This window comes from Cnephaeus nilssonii (genome assembly GCF_951640355.1).
Source record: "Cnephaeus nilssonii genome assembly, chromosome: 10".
Taxonomy (NCBI): domain Eukaryota; kingdom Metazoa; phylum Chordata; class Mammalia; order Chiroptera; family Vespertilionidae; genus Cnephaeus; species Cnephaeus nilssonii.
The window spans coordinates 43,181,180-43,203,964 of NC_137081.1; the positions used below are offsets into that span (position 1 = coordinate 43,181,180).

The following is a 22,785-nucleotide window of genomic DNA, read 5'->3' on the forward strand; positions in this document are numbered from 1 at the left end:
ATGTATTTTAATAATTGTGACCACAGCGCTTCCCTTTTTTTTCTACTTAGCCATCTAAATATTGTAGGACACAATATTGGGTGTGTGTATGTAAAACCTAATTTTATAAACTTATTTGGATACTGAGATAAAATAATATAAAACTTTCAATACTGATACAATGAAGTAATTTAAAATAAGTGTTTGTGTAGTGCAAAAGTAATTAAAAACTTTATAAAGTTGTGATATAAAGTTCAAAGAATTTTAAAATTAAAAATATCACTGGTATTTCACTTTTCATGTTCAACTGTTGGTTTAGATCACAATGATAAAGTTGCTTTAGTAGCAGTTTTGTTTTTAAGTCCTTTTGTTCTTTGAATTATAAATTTTGTTTTGTTTTGTTTGTTTTATTTAAAGTGAATATAGTGCTCAAGAAAGGTGCCAGATTGACAGCTTTGGAAACTGAAGGACTCTTATTATCCACAGAACAGGTACAATATGGCCAGTGGCAATAGAAATCATTTTATGCTGCCCTGCCAATGTGCCTCAGATACATTTCTTAGGAACTCCGTGGGTATAAAGGTTTAAGGCTCCTTCCTATTCAGTCTTTGGTAAGATTTCCAATGGGGGAGCACCAAATCTATTTCCTTCCTTCTGTTTTTTTGTTTTGTTTTTTTCTTCTTTTTTCTTTTTTTTTTTAATGTTGTGAACGTTCTCCAATAAAATCTTCTAAACTACCAATCAATGAGCATCAGCTAGAAAATTGATGTTAATGAATTGTAGTTATTGATCAGTCTTCTGAGTTAATTTATTCCCAGTTAAAAATAAATCTTTCTATGTAATTATAATTAATGATGAGAACTCTCAAACTTTTCTATCTTTAAAGATATCACTAATATAAATGTCTATTTAAATGCTTGGGAAAAAGTTTTTAGCATCAGGAATAGCATTTAACCTGTAATATAAATTTTATAACCTAAAAATTTTTCATATGTGAGGTAGACATTTTTTAATACTGTGTTGTGCTTTGAATATTGGCATGTTAGTTTAGAACAAATGGTCTTATAAAATCTATTTTAACCATTTAGAAAAAATTTTAAAATGATTTAACACATCACAGAGACTTCAAATATATACTTACTAGTGACCCAGTGCACGAAATTTGTGCACATTAAAAGGGGATTAATTAGAGGAAATAATTTAATATTGCTATTTGCCCTTTCTCTATAATAGAAGTGTCAGAGATGAAAGAAAATTAGTAAAATGTATATGAAAACCTTCCTCCTGTCAGAGTCTGGGGCACACCACGGGACCCAAAGTCAAGTCCCTGCCCACCCACATGCACCTCAAAATCGCGTGAGACCTAGACCCGTCTGACCCCCCTCCACCACCACCGTTGGGCTAGATCCAGACCCGGCCAGTCCCACCCTTGTCAAGCCCTGCCAGGCAGGGGGTGTAGCCTCAGGTCCCCTGGCGCCAGGATGGGGGGCGTGGCCTGAGGTCCCCCAGCCCAGACCGGGGGGCGTGCCTTGAGGTCTTCCATCAAGCCCTGCCAGGTGGGGGACATGGCCTGAAATCCCCTGTCAAGCCCCGCTGGGTGGGGCCATGGCCTGAGTTCCCCCGACCCAGCACTGGGGGTGCACCTTGAGGTCCCCCATCAAGTCCCGCTCGGTGGGGGGCACGGCTTGAGGTCCCCTGTCAAGCCCAGCCAGGCAGGGGGGCGCAGCCTCAGGTCCCCTGGCCCGGTGCTGGGACAGGAGACACGGCCTGAAGTCCCCTGTCAAGCCCCACCTGGTGGGGGGCATGGCCTGAGGTCCCCTGTCAAGCCCCACGGGCGCGGGGGAGGGCGTAGCCTCAGGTCCCTGCTGATTGCTCGTTAAGGCTCCTTATGGGAACTTGGCCTCAGCTGTGGTTGCAGCCATCTTTGTGACAGAGTGATGGTCAATTAGCATATTCCCTCTTTATTAGATAGGATATACCAGGGTGTACTAAGAAATTATTATATTATCATCTGATAAATGAATTCTTAACCTTTTGCACTCGGATGTTGAGTGTGACTCGACATGGTTAGCATCGGTAGCAGCTCGAGAAAAAAGCAAGCGAGTGCAAAGGGTTAAGAACTATTTTCATAAGTTTTTAGAAAAAATGTATAAATTTTTTTCCTCTTAAATTCAGTGAAACAGATTATAGGTACCAATTTATTTATACAACTGTAAAAATGTCTATTCTTTACCAGGTCTCTCTGTTACAATATTAACTTTTTAAAAACTAAGTAATTTTAAAACTAATTTTACTATTAAAATTTTAAATATTTATATTAACAAAGTGATTTAAATATATATATTTATATTTCTTCTTTTCTCTTTTTAACTAACAAAATTATACTTCCAAATGACTAGACTACTTTTAGTTATATGACATTAAACATATCATTCTTTGTTAGCCTCAGTTGTCTTATCCAGAGAATAGAGATAATACCTGCTGGTCTATTTCTCTGGGTTGCATAAATAAGTTGACTCAGAATGAATGTAGGTATTTTTAAATACATAAATTTTTAATTTTAATAAGATAAATGTATTAATATTTTTGTCATGTGGCTTACTTGCCTTCTTAAGAAGTAAAGATGACTGAAAACTATAAATGTTATATAAACACATGGTCTCATTTACAGGGTGTTGTTGGACTTGAGGTTTTCTGCTTTGACCCAGGTTTTAGCAATATTAACAGCTTTTAATGAGATATTGCTGTTTCCTTAGTTATACTGCAGAACTGGTCACTATTATTAACACTGATGCTTTATTATTGGGAAACCTTGGAAAATTCAGTATTCAAAATAAATGTAATCTTTACTTCATTAATTGCATGTTTTTTTCACCATGCAAACTATAATTAAAATGTCATTGTAAAATGTGTTGCATTTTTATTGCCTAAGTGAGGTAGAAATTTCTTGACTGGAGGAATAAAGGCAAGATTTATCTAGGTACAAGTTAGCTAGCACATCATTTTCAAAGCATAAAACTTAAAAAGAAGTCAAATTCAAGAAATCACTAAATTAAAGTTATATTCATCTGTAGAGGTTAATACCTCAAATTACAAACAGAACAAGTAAAATCAGTATTTTTATCATTAAAAACTGTGATGATGGCATCATCCTATATAATAAAAGAGAAACATGTAAATTTACCATACCTCCGCTGCGCTCACCAGCCAATCAGGAGTGAGTATGCAAATTAGCCTGACAAAGATGGTGGGTTAATTTGCATACACAGGCGCCTGGTGAAGAGCAGATCGGGAGAGCCAACGGAGAGTGGAGCGCCTTGGGGAACTTGGCTCCCCAGATGGAGAGCAGAGAGGGAGAGCTGGCGGCTTAGAGGACTTGGCAGAGCGGGAGGCCATGGGACGTAAACAGAGCAGGAAGGGAAAAACCAAGAGTGTGGGGAGCACCAGGAATTCTGGGAATAGTAGTTCTGGTGGCAGCCCCAGGACCAGAAGCGGAAGCCCAGAGCGCAGGGAGCACCAGGAATGCTGGGAATCGTAGTTCTGGTGGCAGACAGATCTCCTAGACCAGTGATGGTGAACCTATGACACGCGTGTCAGCACTGACACGCGTAGCCATTTCTGATGACACGAGGCTGCTGAGGCGGCCGCATGCTGAGGATGAAACATTTTCTGCTCCTGAGGATGAAACATTTGCGAAATAATGTTTTTTCCTCAAAGTGACACAATACCCGAGTTATGCTCAGTTTTTTGGTGAAGTTTGACACACCAAGCTCAAAAGGTTGCCCATCACTGTCCTAGACACTAGAGCAAAGTGAGCCTGGAGCAAGTTACTGTTGCGGTGGGGGATGGAGGGAAAGCAAAGGTCAGAGACATAAGTAAAATCAGAGTGTACAGGTAAAATTAAAGGGAAGATATCCTAAAACTTCCAGGAAATCTCCACCAATGAAGCAAAGAAAAAAAATGCCTCTATTATTCTGTGAGCAACAAACCAAACTGGGTTGGGGTCTCAGACAATTTGCTCATATGATTGCAAAAACAGACAGAAACTCCCGGATTGGAGAGGGCTCCCCTGAGGGCTCCCAGATTGGAGAGGGTGCAGGTCGGGCTAAGGGACCCACCCCCCGTGCACAAATCTTCATACACCGGGCCCCTAGTAGTTAGATAAGAAAGTGTTCTCAGTTTTAGAGATACATACCAAAATATGAAGGTAAGCAAAATGGTATGTTTTCAGGGATTTTCTTTAAAACTAGAGGCCTGATACAAGAAATTTATGCAAGAGCAGGCCTTCCTTCCCCCAGCTGCCGACACCGGCTTCCCTCTGGCACCCAGAACCCGGGCTTCACTCTGGCCACCGGCAGGCACCCGGGACCCGGGCTTCCCTTGCAGCCCCGGCTTCGTCCCGAAGGATGTCTGATCTAATTAGCATATTACACTTTTATTATTATAGACTAGAGGCCTGGTGCACAAAATTCGTGCACGGGGGGGAGGTGTGGTGGAGGGTGTCCCTCAGGCCAGCCTGCACCCTCTCCAATCTGGGATCCCTCTCACAATCCAGGACTGCTGGCTCCCAACTGCTCGCCTGCCTGCCTTCCTGATTGCCCCTAACCGCTTCTGCCTGCCAGCCTGATTGATGCCTAACTGCTCCCCTGCCAGCGTGTTTGCCCCTAACTGCCCTCCCCTGCAGGCCTGGTCACCCCTAACTTGTCCTCCCCTGCAGGCCTGGTCACCCCTAACTGCCCTCCCCTGCAGGCTTGGTCCCCCCCCAACTGCTCTCCCCTGCAGGCCTGGGTCCCACCCAACTTCCCTCCTCTGCTGGCCTGGTCACCCCTAACTGCCTTCCCCTGCGGGCTTGATTGCTCCCAACTGCCCTCCCTTGCAGGCCTGGTCCCTCCCAACTGCCCTCCCCTGCTGGCCATCTTGTGTCCACATGGGGGCAGCCATCTTGTGTGTTGGAGTGATGGTCAATCTGCATATTACTCTTATTAGATAGGATAGAGGCCTGGTGCATGGGTGGGGGCCAGCTGGTTTGCCCTGAAGGGTATCCTGGATCAGGGTGGGGGTTCCCTTGGGGTGTGGGGCAGCCTGGGTGAAGGGCATGTGGTGGTTTGCAGGCCGGCCACGCCCCCCCGGTGACCCAAGTGGAGGCCCTGGTATCTGGGATTTATGTATCTTCTACAATTGAAACTTTGTAGCCTGGAGCGGAGCCAAGCCCCCTGCTCGCTCCTTGGCCGGCAGCCATTTCTTTTGAGGTTTGTGTATATCTTCTATAATTGAAACTTTGTAGCCTGGAGCGGAGGCCTAGGCCAGCCAGGGCTGCAGAAGCTTTGCTTCCTTCATTGCCGGGGGCAACCCTTGCCTCCTGCTCTTTCCAGCTCCGTAGCTGCCGCCATTACTGTTTGGATTTGTTTACCTTCTATAATTGAAACTTTGTAGCCTTGAGTGGAGCAAGGGCATTCAGAAAGCTTGGCTTCCTTTGTTACCGTGGAAACCCAAGCCTCCCTCCTGCTCTCTGTGGCTGCAGCCATCTTGGTTGGGTTTATTTGCATATCTGCTCCTGATTGGCTGGTGAGCGTGGTTTGTGGGTGTAGCGGAGTTAGGGTCAATTTGCATATTGCTCTTTTATTAGATAGGATACTTCTGCAAGCCCAGCCGGTGTGACTCAGTGGTTGAGGTCTCTCAATCCCCAGTTGGGAGCCTGCAGGAGGCAGCTGATCAATGATTCTCTGTTATTAATGTTTCTATCTCTCCCTCTCCCTTCCGCTTTGAGGTCAATAAAAATGTATTTTTTAAAAAAAAAATACTTCTGCAAAAAAAGAAAAAGAATAAGGTTCATTTGTATGTATTAACCTGGGAAAATGTCTGTAATTCATTGTTGTAGGCAAAAAGAAAGTTGCTGAAAATAGTCTAAACATCCATCAGTGGATGAGTGGATAAATAAATTGGGGTATATACATACAATGGAATATTATTTGGGCATAAAAAGGATTTATAGTACATACTAAAATGTGGATGAACCTCAAAACATGCTTAAGTAAAAGAAGCTAGACACAAAGTCACATATTATATGACTATTTGTATGAAATATCTAGAGAGATAAATTCATAGAGACAAAATGCAAATTGGTCATTGCCAGAGACTGGGGCAAAAAGGAAAGGGAGAAACTGGTTAATGGGTAATGGGTTTTATTTTAGAGTGACAAAGATGTTTTATAAGTAGACAGAGGGAGGTGGTTGCACAACATGGTAAATGTACTAAATGCTGTTGAATTAATTCACTTTAAAATGGTTAATTCTATATTATGGGAATTTCACTTCAATAAATTACTCAATAAAAAGTTAGTTGCTTACTAAAATGTATACCATAAATCTTTTTCATTAGTAAAAGGTTTATAGTGAAGTTAGATGGATAAATGTGTAGGTATGGAAATCATATAGTAATGAATCTCTACATATAGGTAAAATTTTAGGAATGACATGTACCAGGATGTAACAGTAGAAAAGAGAAGAGAGGGTATGGCGAAGCATGGATGGTTTGGGAAAAAAGGCACTTCAATTATGACTTTCTCTATTATTTCAAGTGGATATGTGGTTTTGATTTTTGTTTTATAGTTATTTATCAAACAAAATAAAAAGTTTTAAAATAGTGACAGACCATAGTTTTCAGAGTGTGAAGATTAACATGCTTATAAGAGATTCAGGGAGAAAAAAAATTTTTTCAGTCTCCCAACAGCAAAACCACTAGCTGTGAAAAATAGAATGACTTGTAAAGAAAATTGAATGTAAAAGAAATAATTAAACTGTGCTTTATGTGAACACATTCATCAGTTCTACATTTTTAAAAATAATCCTTCATGTGTCATACAGGCTTAGCTGATTGGTGTAGTGGGCAGTAATGATTCATGGTTACTTATATATTACATAAAATAAAAGATTTAATAAATGTTGAGGAATGACTGTTCATATTTTTACCAAACGTATATTAGGTTTTTAAAAATATTATTCAACCTTATTGCCTCAGTCATGAAATTTAATTTTATTTTAGCTTTCTAAAGTCATTGCTAAAAAGGCAATTTTATCAAATTGTATTAGAGACATTTGTGATAATCTAGACCAAGAATCTAAACCAAATTATAACATATTTTTAAGGTAATACACGATTTTGTTGTCTTTTATTTAAAATGTTTTTAATCTCTTATGCCTTTGTCTTTCAGTTATACTCATTTTGGGGGTTAGTTTTCAATTTACAACTTCAGCATATTTCCTTTATGAACTAAAGTCAGACTCCTTAACAATTACTCTGTGGATAAAACTTGGAAATTTTGTTGTGGATTTTGCTCTTAAAACTTAGGTATTGCAAAATGTATGTGGAATAAGAGGTTCAATAAATTAATAGAAGTATTCTTTGATAGCTGGTTGCATGAGGAGTTTTCACTTATGGAAAAGGTTTTATGGAAACCTTTATAGTGATATGGAAAAGGTTTTGCTTATTGATCCGTTGACTTTAAAGGAATAGGATCAAATCTTTAGTATTTATCATTTGAAATAGAAAGGAATAGCAACAATTCAAGATGCTGTACAATGTCTGTTTTAATTCCTGAAAAAAATATATTACTTTCTTCCTCCGCCCCCCCCCCCCACCTAGTTTTTTTATCTAGAGAAGGGGGTAAGGGTAATAGTGATGACACCTGTACCTCATGCATTTTATTAAGAGTTTGAGACCTAGTATTTATTTTTTACTAGCCTTTATCAAAAAATCTTTCTAAGCCTTTACTTTCCCATCAGTCAAAGTCATAAAATACTTTGTGAGAGAGGATATAGAAAAGTATTCTGTAACTGTGCTATGCAAATACTAGTTATTTATTATTTGTTCTGTCATTAAACATAAGTGCTTAATGTGCGCAGGGCATGTTATTAGACACAGGGAATATAATAGTGAAAAAGACATTGTCCTTGAACTTACAAAATTTGTGGTCTAGCAGAGGAGACAAACATGAAGCAAGTAATCAAAGTATGAGAAGAAGAGACGGGTCATTCCCGTTCATTTTGCAAAATATTTTCAAAATAGAACCCCATCATCTATATTTCTGTTGTAGACAAAAAACTATTTTTATTTTCAAGTGTAGGTTTTGCATCCATGACAACCTTTGGAACTGTGTAGTGAGAATCTTGATATTTGATCATTGATTTTTCTGAAGACTAAACATGAGAAAAATTTGATCTTCAGCAATGAGAAATTCCCCAAAGAAGAAATTATCTAACATTATTTCTTTAATTTTGAGAGTAGTGGCCGAACTAGTAAGGTAAAGATCATAAATGTATGGAATACCTGTGGTCATCAAGATGTGGCCAGATATCAGTGAGAAATTTTGATTGATTAGTCTGGTCTGATTTTATCAGTGTGATCTGCTGCAGATAAACTGTAAAAAAAAAACCTTGTTAATTAGTATATAATTTTCGAGTAGCTAAAAATAGAATGGAGCGATGGTAAGAAAAGGCCGAAATAATTTACATTTTATTTTAAACCAGAATAATTTTTACAGCATCTGCTTTACCTTAACAAACAGGTTTTACTTTGATTAGAAAAAAAATCAATAATTGCTCACATTTGAATGAGACTTTGACATTTTCAAAATGTTTTCATGTCCTTTATTTCACTTCGCCTCTTTTTGGTATTTTTTACATCCTGGACAAAGAATTTCCATGGTCCTCTCTAAATATAGCTATGTACTCTCAGTCTATGCCAGCCTGTGCTGTGCTCTGGGGATACAAAGAGCAAGATAATCTGCCATTGAGAAAATCCCAGTCTGGCAGAGGTGGCAAACAAATAAGCCAAAAATTAGAATCCAATGTCGTAAGTACTGTGTTAATACACACACACATATAAGTATATAGGGTTGTGGGAAATGGGCATCTCACTTTTTCTATGCAAACTTATGCTGTGCTGAGTTGACTTAAAGATGAGTAAAATAATTAGCAAGGCAAAAAGGAGAGGAAAGATTTTCTAGAGATACAGTATGTATTTAGTTAGCTATACAAATTTTCATTTTTATAGTAAAAATGATTAGATACTGATGATATCATAGGTTCACACTAATGTGAAGGGTACCAACTACAGGTACCAGATTATAAAAGATTGTGTATGCTTGACATACCTATCCAGCCCTATGTTATATTACAGAAATTAATAACAGACACTTGTATACACGAGTCTCAAATTCAAGCTGACACAGCAGACAGAGAAACTTTCTTGGAAGGTATATATTGGGTTATTCATAAAATGGTTTCTCATCAACAGTGTCATTAATAAAGAGATATAATAAGCAATATTGACACTGATGCAATATTTCATAGAAATGAGTTTTCTAAATAACACTTTATTTTTAAGGCAAAACTTTTGCTTTCCCTTTTGTACTTTGATCACTCTAAACCCATTCTTGTCTCAAATAGAAGAATATTCTAAACAACTTAACCCTTTTATTAATGGTTCAGTTTTATTATGAGCATCAATTTTTGTTTCGTGTTTTAATACAGTATTGCAGTTCATTATTATTGGGGTGTGAGGAACTATTTGACCCAACAGACTTGCCTTTAGGTTGCCTAAATTTTTATTCTTTTGAATTTTTGTTTGTCATTAATCACATCAGGAGACCTAATGAGTCTAATCTGCTAAATTATTTTACATTAAGCTTTCTGCATAAGAGACTCAGGGGTAGAAAATGAAGTGCCTGAGCTTTGTCTACACCCTTTTGCTATATTTCTTCATTTAATTTTGAGTTCATGAATGAAATCTGCATAGTTAAGGTTAATGTAAGTTCAAATAAGTAGAGGTATTTGTAAATTAAGATTTTTATGTTATCAATTCATTAAATTTATATTATTTCTAACTCTTTAGTATTGATAATTATCACTAATCTATATGTCTTTAATATTTGTGGATAACCCAAACAAATTAACTGGACTCTCAATTTAGAACTTGTACAGAGAATTTTCCAGATTAATGTATCCAAAACAAAAGCTGACTTGCTTGTTCTGTAATAAGGAATAGTACAAATCACCATTGATTTATCAGATTTAAATTTAGATGTGTACGAATTGTCTAGGTCAAAGACAACTCTGCCTTTTAGATATTACGTCTACTTTCATTGGTTTCATGTCCAACACAGTGTCTTGCATTGCATTCTAGATATCTGTGATTCCTTGGTTATTGTGGTTTCCCATTGGTAGCTTTTCCAAGTTTCTTAGAAACTTGATTGAGTTTTCAGGATAAATATTTTATTTTCAATTGAATAGAGGAGTAAAAATTTATCCTGACTCCCTTGATGTCTCTAATTTTTCAAACAAAAGAACATGTAACATACATATAATAAAAAATATCTTCAACAGCTAATCTCTGATATGTAATAAGCAGCTTCAAGGCAAATGGTAATATAAAAACTTTGAAATATGTTATCTAGTTGTGTTATCTTAAATTTTTATAAAAGTTGCAGTTTTGATATAAATGCTAAAATATAAAACTTGATATGTACTGATTAAACATATTTAAGCAGCATATTTTGTTTATTCCTTGATATTCTGATAAAGATGTTCAGTTTTTGTTATCTTAACCTTCACTTGTTTTAAACAGTAAGAAATGTTTAATCTGATGCTGGTAAGGTACATAACTTGTTTCTTCTCCAGAGTGAAGTCACCCTGCTGAGAAATGAAGTGGCACAGCTGAAACAGCTTCTTCTGGCTCATAAAGATTGCCCTGTAACCGCCATGCAGAAGAAATCCGGCTATCACAGTGAGTAATGTTCCATTACCTACAGCCTTAGGCTCCATCAGTGAAATACTGCCACAGTGAACCAAGCTTCCGTCAAAAAAACCGAGACTGAATTCCTATACTTAATATTAAATATCAGACTTCTCCAAGGTTATTATGGAATGGGGTATACTTCTTAGAATCTGGATTTTTAAAAATTTCCTATTTCTAGCTTTTATTTTAGGGATTGCTATGGATTAGCAAAATGGGTTAGTTAATAACTTAAAATATACTATAAGTACTGATGATTATTTTGTTTATCATCCCAGTATAACACTTTGTCTTAGATTGACGTGGTGAAGCATTTCTTGTCCAGCCTTTGTTCAGTAATGATGTGTATTTTTTTTTAATCAACTGTCTTTACTAAAAATAGGGTGTCCCAAAAAATGTATGCACACACTTTGAATAATTGTAAAGTCAGTGTTTATTAAAATACACTTCATTTTCAAAATTGAGCTATCAGCTGTTAAAATGTGTATACATTTTTTGGGGGGACACCCTATATGTAGTATCCATTTACAGTATCAGTTCCTGTTGTTCTTTCTTAGATGTCAGCATTGTGTGGGGGGGTTTAATTATTGTGAACCTTTGTATCGAATCTTCTAGTTAGTCATAAAAATGCTAAAATAGAACATTATCTGCTTATCACTTTCCTCTTAAATGTTTTCCCTAAAAATGAGGTTCTTCTGTTTTCAGCATTTTAGAGGTTAATTGTGTTTTTTCCTTCTTGTAATGTCCTTCTTTTTGGTAATATAAACAGTGTTGGAACCAGCTGTAACTCTTGAATAAATGGCCTGTCCATTGTACACAAATTTGTAACAAATAACAGAGCTGGGAATGCATTAGGCAACATTCATAATATATAACCCACAGCTTTCGTTTTTATGATTTAGAGGTATTTCAGGATATTTGTAAATGTGAAGATTGTTTCAACCATATGTATCCACTTTATTTTAATTTGCCAGTGTCAGTAATTCAAAAGAAAGAAACATTTTATATTGGATGCAAACTGTTCCTCAGGTGCTCAAGATAAAACTTAATAGCCACCATCTTTACTTGTAGTCATTGTAAGCAGTTTCATCAGAATGGGCAATATTTTTTAATTTAAAAGATTCAATAGATTTAGCAACTCTCTATTGCCATATATATTTAGAACATTGATTTTTGTCAGTTTTGAGCAAATAAATCTCAGTCCTTTGATAGCTAATGATTTTTTAAAATCTTTATTGTTGAGATTATTACATGTCCCCTTTTTTTCTCCCATTGCCCCCCTCCACTTGGTTTCCGCCCTGCCCCAAGCCTTCACCACCCTATTGTCTGTGTCCATAAGTAATGCATATAAGTTCTTTGATTAATCTCTCCCCTTCCCCCAACCCCTTCCCTCTGAGATTTTTCAAGTCTGTTCCATGTTTCCATGTCTTCGATTCTATTTTATTCATCGGTTTATTTTGTTCATTAGATTCCTTGTTTGTTTATTTTGACTTTTAGATTCAGTTGTTGATATGTATTTATTGCCATTTTATTGTTCATATTTTTTACCTGTTTTTCTTCCTCCTCTTCTTCTTGCTAACTGCTTTTCTCTTGCTGCTTTTAAGATTCTTTGTCTTTAACCTTTGTCATTTTAATTATGATGTGTCTTTGTGTGGACCTCTTTGGTTTCCTCTCCTTGGGACTCTGCTTCCTGGACTTGTAAGTGTATTTCTTTCACCAGGTAGGAGAAGTTTGCTGTCATTATTTCTTCAAATGGGTTTTCAATAGCTTGCTCTCTCTTCTCCTTTGGCACCCCCATAATGCGAATGTTGGTATGCTTGAAGTTGTTCCAGAGGCTCCTTATGCTATCTTCATATTTTTGGATTCTTTTTTCTTTTTGCTCTTCTGATTTGGTGTTTTTTGCTTCCTCATATTCCAAATCATTGACTTGATTCTCAGAATCTTCTATTCTACACTTGAATTCCTGTAAATTATTCTTTATTTCAGTTAGTCTATGCTTGATATCTAGTCATTTTGACAGGATGGTGAAACACATTGTGGAGTAAATTGGGCCCATGTAGAAATGTGTTTGGAGTTTGTATTAACAATGATTGCTGCAGGGATGAGGCCATTATGGCTCCCATCTGACTTAACATAATTTCATATAGAAGCTGCTGAGTTCAGCATTATAAATACATGGTTTTCTTAAGAGAATTACCTTGAATTTTGATAGTATAGTTCAAAAGTAAATGTATAATTGATTCTATAAAATTAGAAAGAAAATTAACTCATATTGCATTCAATTCAAAATTATCTACAATTTTTAAATCCTTAGTAATTTATTAGATAATCTCAACAGCTTTCTCTCTATTCTCTAGGCAGAATATGTTCAGCAAGTATAAGCCCATTTTTCATTTTAGTCAATAATTTATAAAGATATTTTTAAATGTTTAGGTATATGGGTTTATGTCCTATACCCTTAAATAAACTGACTGAAAATCTAGATGAGTAAGTTTTTAGTGACTATCTATTATACTACATTGTGAGAATGAGAGACATTTTTCGTTTTGGGAACCATACCTACCTTTTTTCCTGTCTAGTCATCTAGATAGTCAATTAACAAGTATAGTTCTAGCATAAAATTTGTCCTCTTCAGCTCTATGGAGATAATTGGATTTTGTAGAAATTTTAAAGTAATGTCTATTTTCAGATTTGAAGTCTTTGCAAAAATACAACTTCTCTGTTGTTTAATAGTTAAGGTAAATAAAGAGATTGACTAAGTGAATATTTAAATTTTATAGAAAATATGGGGAAATTCACAAATACCTAACACTGTTGATCATGTTGCACACAGCAATTACTAATGGTGGTGAGCTGTAGTGCTAATTCTTTCAAAACATTTGAGAAAGAAAACTAAGGTTTAGTAGAAATTAAGGAATATTACAAAATCTTGTGGGTAAAGGTGACAGTTAAAGTCACACTGTCACAGGGTCGTAGTTTTAACCCTCAGTCATGGGAAAACTGTGACAATTGGCACCTTAACAGTCAAATAGTATAAAATGTGAATGAAAATATAATATTTTCTAAATGTTTGGTTCCATCAAGAATAAAGCACGAGAGTGATCTTATTGCCATTAAGTCATATTCTCTAGATCATTGAGCATAATTAAAATTATATAATATTTGTTTCTATAATCATAAGTGGGAAGGAAAGCTTCTTGAGTCCCAAATGTCCTTGAGAACTTATACAGGTGGGGCAAAAGTAGGTTTACAGTTGTGAGTACACGAAACAGTTTATTCTTGTATTATTATTATTATTTATTTATTTAATATTGTTATTATTATCTTCCATACAAACAATTGTGAACTTACTTTTGCCATACCCTATATTTTTCAGTACTGAAAATATATATGAACAGAGGTAGAGAACTTTAGAGAGTGAATTGTTAAACATCTGGTTTCTTTAAACTTATATAGGCCTGAAATGGCTCTTGAGTGCCGTAAGATCTCTTGTATCTGTCTAGTTCTTGTGATTATACTAGCAGTTTTTCTCCCCTCACCTTCTGGAAGTGGATATGGGTGCAGATATATCACATTATAAAGGTATTTATAAAATTTATAATTACAGAATTTGTAAGTGAGTACCTGTTCTTTGTATAGCCTAAAGATTTGCCTTACCAAATTCTGAAAGACTGGAGGCAGTCACTTATCCCTTAGAATTTACTGTTTAATTTTGAGTCAGTGCCTTCACTATATATTTACATTTCCTTATTACACTCATCACAGATCAGCCTCTATTTCTGAAAGCTGGTGCATCCCTAGAACTTAACCTTGAGAGAAAGGTCAGTTTGCTGTCCTGTTGGAGATTAGTGGTCACATAAACAAAGAGGACTTTTTAGTAGTTTCTAGTGTTTTCTTTGAACACATAACTATTTGTGTTGGCTATTGAAATTGTGTTTTATAACATTTATTATAATTTTAAAAGAATTACTGTGACTTTTTTATTATAACTTGAGGTCAAATTTTTATCCAAGGATGTGGTTTTGCATTCATAGCAGATTATGGAGAAGATGGGATTCTTTCTCACTTATATTTATTAAAACCTGCTTTTCAAAAATCAATGAATTGGGGGAAAGTATGTCAAAATTCCTAAAAATTATTATATTTCAGAAAACCCTCAGAATAAGGAATTTTATTTGAATAAAAGTTGTGCTTTGCGAGGTTCCTCCCCTTCCATCTTCTATATTATAAATTATAGGATAAGTTCTGCTTCATAGGGTGCAGACCTTTTAATAATTGACTTTCTGAATGGGGACTTAGCCATTAAGAAGAAGGCTGGTATGCATTCTCAGATTTGATAGAAAACCTGCTTATTGTCCCTTATAAACACTAAATAAAAATTATTTTAATGCCAAGTGAATAAAACAAGGTGCAAAAGAATATATCCAGTATGATACTGTCTTTAGAATGTTCATTAGTAAACAAGCTAAACAATATTGTTAGGGATACATACCTACTTGGAAAAACTTAAAAGAAAAAATACGGGAATGGTTAAAGAAATAGCAGATGGTAATTATCTTGGTAAGGAGAGGAGCTCCTAGGAAGCATCAGGGTTCCTAAGGCAATCTTCTCTTTTAGAGTTGGGGGCTGGGTTCATAGGTGTTTGTGTTGTCATTGTGTCTCATAACTTACATACACTATAACTGTTTATGTGTTGTGCCTATCAAATTTTTCACTAAATGAAATTACTGGATTCTTTTCTGTAATAAAAAAATATATGGGAGATTTGTTATTCAAAAGCCTACAAATTGCTAGATTTATTTTTATAAATATTTAGAATGCCCTTTCCTGAATATCTTTTCAATTGTAGACTTTTATGTAGATTTTTATTTGAATCTCAATTCATGCAGCTATAACAGCTGGTGGCATTTAAATTCTAAATATTGCTTATTCTCATGTGTCTGCATCATTAGAGTCAGGTATTGTAATCACCCAGTGCTGCAGTAGATGGAAAGTCAGCTAGAATAAATATAGTTCTGGAGACTGCAGAGGGAATAATTTGAAGATGTAATTTGTATATAAGAATTCATTTTGTTTATGCATATGGCAATACATTTTTTTATCTTTTAATAAGAATGGGATGTAGAAAAACATTGGTTTTGTTAAATGTGTTATTTGATATGGGTTTGATTATGGCGATAGGGGTCTTTCTCCCAAAATCCTACCCCAGTTTAACTCTATTCAGCAGATATTTCTTCAGCTCTATTCTCTGAGGCACTGGGTACCCAGATGTTTCCATGTGTGTGGTTGTGCCTTTGTTTGACCTGTTGGGGATAAAATGCCCACTTCATGTCTGACAGCCACCTTTCAGTTACTCAATTCCCATCATACTGACTTTTCTAAATAATTGATTATATAAAATATCTTGTCGCTTTTTACTCTGTATATGGACTCAGCCTACTGATACATTCTTACAGTATTTTAAGAAACTGAGCAATTTTTCTTTTTTCCACTCAGCTGCTGATAAAGATGATAGTTCAGAAGACCTGTCAGTGCCAAGTAGTCCACATACGGAAGCGATACAGCATAGTTCTGTCAGCACATCCAATGGAGTCAGTTCAACCTCCAAGGCAGAAGCTGTAGCCACTTCAGTCCTCACGCAGATGGCAGACCAGAGTACAGAGCCTGCACTTTCACAGATCGTAATGGCTCCTTCCTCCCAGGCCCAGCCCTCAGGAAGTTGATTAGAAACCTGCAGTGCAGCAGTTTTAGATACTCATTAGTGACTTCAAAGGGAAATCAAGGAAAGACCAGTTTCCATTTATGCGAAATCTGTGGTTGTAAATTTTTTTTTTTACTTGAAATTAAATTTGGCTCTAAAGTTGGGGTAGCAGCAGTTGATGATCAGACTGAACAACAGTTTTTATTCTCTGGAAAAAGGTTGATTTTGCTTTTTTATAAATATTGTTAGATTTATTAATTTTTCTGTGCTCAATGTATAAATTGTATTATAATTCATTGTGGTTTTATTTCATTTTTAATTTGGTGGTGTTTAATAAATGGGGGTGTTCCTGAATCTCTCTTCCCACTTCCATTTCTTTTGACCACCTTGTATCCCTCAACTGTGATGGTAATATTGTTATATCATTTATACCAAAGTTCTGCTTAAATCCTTATTGACTTTGTACATTAACAAAGTCATAAAGCACTAGCGAGAGCGAGAGAAAGAAAGTTGCTTTTAACCTTTTTGCCTTTTATTTTGCACATTATGCAAAAGGAAGAACATTAGAGAACACTTTTTGAGTGAAAACATGGTAGAAGACATACAGTGCTTTTATGCACACTTATAATCTTAAACTAAATCAAGATCATGAATAGTGCATTTTTCTTTTTAAAGATTTTAAGTAGACTTGAATTTTGAAATCCTTTATCATTTCAAAAATGACTATTTTTCAAGGTTTAACTTCAGTATTTTAAACCTTATGTTTTGAGGCGAATAAAATATGAAATTATATAATGTACAATACAGGGTTATCAGATATCTAATAATTTTTTGAAATTAGGTTTTTGGGTTTTTTTGCAGATTTCAGGTTACAAACTGAGAAGTTTATGCATAATCAAGTAAGGTATGGTTGCCAGAAAAGCCTAAAATTACTACTTAGAAAAATTAAGACTGTTTACCCCCATTGTCTTGTACTTGCAAGCTAACTTGTACTTATTCTTGTGAAAGCACTGTCATCTTTTAGTAGCAAATTTTGATAACGTTTCTTGTGGGGAAAAAATCAGTATCTATCTTTAGAACAATGTAATTATAAAGTGGGAAGCAAGAGTGAGTGAGAGTGTGTGTGTGTGTGTATGTATGTATGTATGTATGTGTCTTTCAATAGTTTATGCCAGCAATCTTTGCTTGAATGTTTAACGATGCCTTCAGTGTGATGCTGGCCAATAGGTGATTGCAATTTAAAAGGTCATTACTGTGCAGGCTTGGATAACTAACATTCCATGATGTAGTTTGTTTCTGATGAGATGATTGTAGGTACACTTTTCTCATTATCCAGTCATCTGTGGGATACTGAGTTTTCTAATGTGCCATTATCTATTTTTATTCTGCATTACGTTCAAAATATAGTACAATATTTTAAAATAGACTAAATTGTTAAAAATTTAAAAGTGGTAGATGTGTGTAAGAGAACTTTGTAAAATAGTTATGAGTCCTACCCAGTAGCAACTTCTGGCATTCAAGCAGGATTCCATTATGTAAATATCTGTAATGCATTTATAATAAGTTGTGTAGTTTGTTCTGCATCCATACTACACTCTTTGCTAAAGTCTCAGTGCCATCTCCTAATGAGACTGACATTTAAAACCTACATGGAATACCCTTGACAACTCAAGGAAATATCCCACCTGCCTAAGTTCCAGACTGGGAAGCATTCAAATTATACAGATGACATTTTAGGACTTTTAAGTTATGAAGATAATAGGAATTTTATTGTTTGGTTTGTTAAAACTGAGAACATTTCAGTTGATAATTCTACTTCTACATTTTTTAAAATTTTTAACTGATTTTATAATTTTAAAGTAATCAATTTCTAATCATGATTTTTCCATAATTATGCTAAGGAGTTGATCTCAAAGGCACAAAATACGAATTTTGCAAGAAGGCTATTTTTTATTGTAGTTTGGATGGGTTAGGAAAAGCCTCAATTTTTCTCTCTCCTAAGTCCTTCAGTGCATTTTCCTTTCATTTTATTATTTATGCAAGTTAAAGTTCTTTGATAACAGGAATTCTTGCAACTGTAAAATAAAGCTACATAGATGTAAGAAGTCATGTAAACGGTTAATGAGCTTACCAACGTTAGCAAAACTTTCATTGTAAATCAGTCTGTACTCAGCAAATAAAAATCATTATTAGTTGTATAAACACAAATTTCATTTGGACTTTCAGGATGTCACACTACTTCTGTACCTAGCATTTTGAGTCCTTATATTTGCAATGTTACACAAACTGTACTATTTTCTTTTATGTGCAGTTTGCATGAGTAAACCATCAGAGAATAAATTCTATCTTTAAATTATGTTCATAATTGGCTTGTTCTTACCTATCTTTCATAAAGTAGCATCATCTGATACTGTTTTTCTTCAGGGCATTTATCACCTGAGAAGAACCTGATACTCTATTTCTGTGATAAAATTTATTCATTCTCAAAGACCTTTACACTGCAGGGTGCTCAGGCCTTATTCCTGTTTCTCTGCATTCAGTTTAAGCCACGTTCATGTACAATGAACCTTTAATTTAGGTCCCTTCAACTTCATCCACACACAGATGCACCAGCCTTTGGTGTCTCTTGGTGCGTCCCTGACAAAACATCTTAAATATAACATGTCCAACACTGAACTCTTGATCTTCCCCCACCTTACCCTCAAATAGAATCCTCCCACAATCTTTCATAAGTTAACTGATGGCAACTCCATTCTTCCAGTTGCTTAAGCCAGAACAACTTTGTCATTCTCATTTCCCCTCTTTTCACAGTCCACATCTAATATCTGGGAAACAGTTTGTTTTACCTTCAGAATAAACCAGAATTCAGCCACATCACCATTTACACTGCTATCACCCTGATCTGTGCCATCGTTTCTCACCCAATGTATACACCCCAACTGAGGATCAAACCTTTTGGTGTACACAACAGAATGGCGCTCCAACCAACTGAGCCACCCGGCCAGGGCTCCTATCACATTTTATTCAGTGAATGAGTGCTACTAGGTGCCAGTCATTGTTCTAGGCTCTTGGAATACACCAGTTACCAGGACCCAAATATCCTGCCTTTGAGAAGCTTGCATTCTACATGGCAGGGGAGGGTGTATGTTGGGAAACAACACAATAAGTACCTTGTGTATTATATTAGAAGTGGTTAGTGCTGGGTGAAGAAAAAGACTAGTTTTGCTAGAACATATAGAGTGATGTTTCAGCCTTAGATTGAATAAATCTGAAGATACAAAGAATCACGGCTATTTTTTATTTTAAGGTACACATTCTGACACGTGCTTCACTGGGATTATGTGATACGAGAGAAGATTTCATGAAGACAAGCTGGCGCATTTCTGTAACAGTTTGACAACTGATATGTTAAAAGCACAAAGGCATGTTTATTTTAGATGACAGGAAAAATAATGTCTTAGCTCTGACTTGTCCTTACTGTTAAATGCAGTTTTGATAATTCTACATCTGAGACTAGAATTTGATGTGTGACACTTAAGAACTTATTTGTCAGACTATTATTATACAAGAAACATATTTACTCCTAGGCCTTCATCTTAAATAAATAGACATAGACACACACACACATACCCCTTGAGAACACTGAATTGTCAAAGCAATTAGTTCTAAAAGAAATTTAGAACAAAATTTAACCTGACTTTTTGAAATTGTCTTGACCACAGGACAATAGTTTTAAAGCAATTGGAGTTACATCATTTTATTTTTGATATAGTTGTGAAAAATCATTTTTTAAACTTTTAATAAATACAAATAACTTTTCTGTAATTCTCTCACAGAGTTTTAAAAACAAGTGCAAGTCTATCCAGACTATCTGTAACTATAGATAGAGACTTGGGTGTCACTGAAGCAAATATTAAGATCCTACAGAGCTAGCATCCATTGAGGGGCTGGGAAGAACAACTCACAAGATGTAAAAGGCCTTTCTGATATAAATGGTAAGTTGCCAATTACATATTGCCATAGAAAAAGTGTGATCAGTGAAAGTGTTTCCAAAATGATTTATTAGTTCTGAAATAACAAAGGTAATATGGCATTGGAACCTGCATAAAAGGGAAAATATGTGTAGTTTTATTCTATTGCAGCAACCCAAAGCACCAAGTCAAATGTTAATTGTAAAATAAATGATCACATATGTTACAACACTCAAATTAGAAGGGTTTTGTTATTCAATAGTGAACCAATGAGTTCCCCAAAGGTACATGCAAATTTTCCAATGGCTTTCTGAGCCAAGGATGCCATTAGTACATCCTTATCTTGGTCACAGTGCCTTCCCTTGCCTCTTTATTTTGCATTAGATTTTATATGTAAGACATTTCTTGAGCTAGAATTTTTTAACAGAACAGTTACCATGGTTTTAGCATGCATTACCTCAGTTATTTGGGAAAATATTTCTGATTCTAAATCTTATTTTTAACTATGTCATGTCAAATAAGGGTTGGTTTATTTTTTTATTAAAATATATTTTTATTGATTTCAGAGAGGAAGGGAGAGAGAGAAACATCATCAATGAGAGAGAATCATTGATCAGCTGCCTTCCTACACGCCCCCCACTGGGGATTGAGCCCACAACCTGGGCATGTGCCCTTGACTAGAATAGAACTTGGGACCCTTCAGTCCACAGGCCGACGTTCTATTCACTGAGCCAAAGCAGCCAAGGCTCTATTAATTTTTATAGTAGGTTTTGCTTTTTGTGAAAAACAGAATGTTCCCCCAAAAAAGCACCTTTTAAAATTTCTGCTTTAATATTTTTAAAGCATGTAAATTAAGAAGATGGACTGTTTTCCATGCCTGGCACAAAAATTATTTAGTGGGGTTTATTTAGCAGGTTTTAAGATGATAAGAGTTGTCTGAGTTCCTTATAACTGGGAACAAATGCATATGTGAGGTCTATGAGGAACTGAGGACATTATCAATACCATTATCCTTCAAAAATAAACCCGTTTGCATTATCCATTATCATTGGTAGGATTGTAAATTGGTGCTGCCACTATGGAAAATAGTATGGAGGTTCCTCAAATAACTAAAAATAGGATGGCCATACAACCCAGCAATTCCACTTCTGAGCATTTATCCGAAGAAAACAAAAATACTAATTCAAAAAGTTATATGCACCCCTATGTTTATTGCTGCATTATTTACAATAGCCAAGATACTGTAGCAACCTAGGTGTCCATCTATAGGTGAATGGGTAAAGAAGTGGTATATATACATACTGAAATATTATTAAACAATTAAAAGAATGAAATACTAATATTTGCAACAACATGGAAGAACCCAGAGGGTATTATGCTAAGTGAAACAAGTCAGAAAACAAATACTGTATGATTTATCTTATATCTGAAATGTAAAAAACAAAAATAGCAAATGAACAAAACAGAAAGGCACCTGTGTGCGCGGCGGGGGGAGGTTAGGGGGGGATGGGTGAAAAGGTGAAGGGGAATAAGGAGTACAAACTTCCAGTTATAAAATAAGTCATAAGGATTTAAGGTACAACAGGGAATATAATAATATAATAACTTCATATGTTGACAAATAGTTAATAGACATAATGGTGACCACATTATAAGGTATATAAATGGAATCCTATATTGTACACATGAAATTAATATAGTGTATATCAATTATACTTGAATATTTTTTAATATGTTTTTATTGATGTCAGAGAGAGGAAGGGAGAGAGAGAGAGAGAAACATCAATGAGAGAAACATCAATTGGCTGCCTTGAACCTGCAACCCAGGCATGTACACTGACCGGGAATTAAACGTGCAACTTCTGGTGCATGGGATGATGCCCAACCAACTGAGCCACTTCGGCTGGGCCTTAATAATAATAATTTTTAAAAGGACACAAAGAATAGAATAAGAAGTCCCTGCATATCTAATTGCAATTCTAAAAGAAAGGAAGTAAAAGAATGAGAGAGATTAATTCAAAGAAATAATGACTATTAGTTACTACAAATAAGACCTGAATTCTCAGATACAAGAAACAATTTACATAAAACTAAGCCTCTATCTAGACAACATCATGTTACTGTTTTAGAACACCAAAGATAAAGAATCTTAAAAGCAGAGAAAAGATATCCCACAGATAAATAAGAATAAAAAGTGACAACGGACTTAGAACAGGGGTCAGAGGAAAATGTAATAATATCTCCAAAGTCCTGAAGAAATGTTCATAACTGTTAACCCTGGATTATTATCTCTTAGTGTTTTTGAAAATTTCCATAGTACAAAAAGAGTGTATTTAAAAATTT

General features: G+C 35.5%; 1 protein-coding gene across 3 annotated transcripts in view; it reads left to right on the top strand.

Annotated features, from left to right (window-relative positions):
- Nucleotides 1-21,931, top strand: part of ATF2 (activating transcription factor 2) — a gene marked incomplete at its 3' end in the record, with an annotated part of 95,516 nt that extends 73,585 nt beyond the window's left edge. For 2 of the 3 annotated variants that reach the window (XM_079782386.1, XM_079782387.1), the window contains exons 13-14: nucleotides 10,656-10,761; nucleotides 16,267-21,930. In XM_079782386.1, coding sequence (XP_079638512.1) covers nucleotides 10,656-10,761; nucleotides 16,267-16,493 — 333 coding nt within the window. Of the gene's footprint in view, nucleotides 1-10,655; nucleotides 10,762-16,266 lie in introns of all 3 variants that reach the window. The other variant, XM_079782388.1, reaches the window with a different exon arrangement.
- Nucleotides 21,932-22,785: the final 854 nt, after the last annotated feature.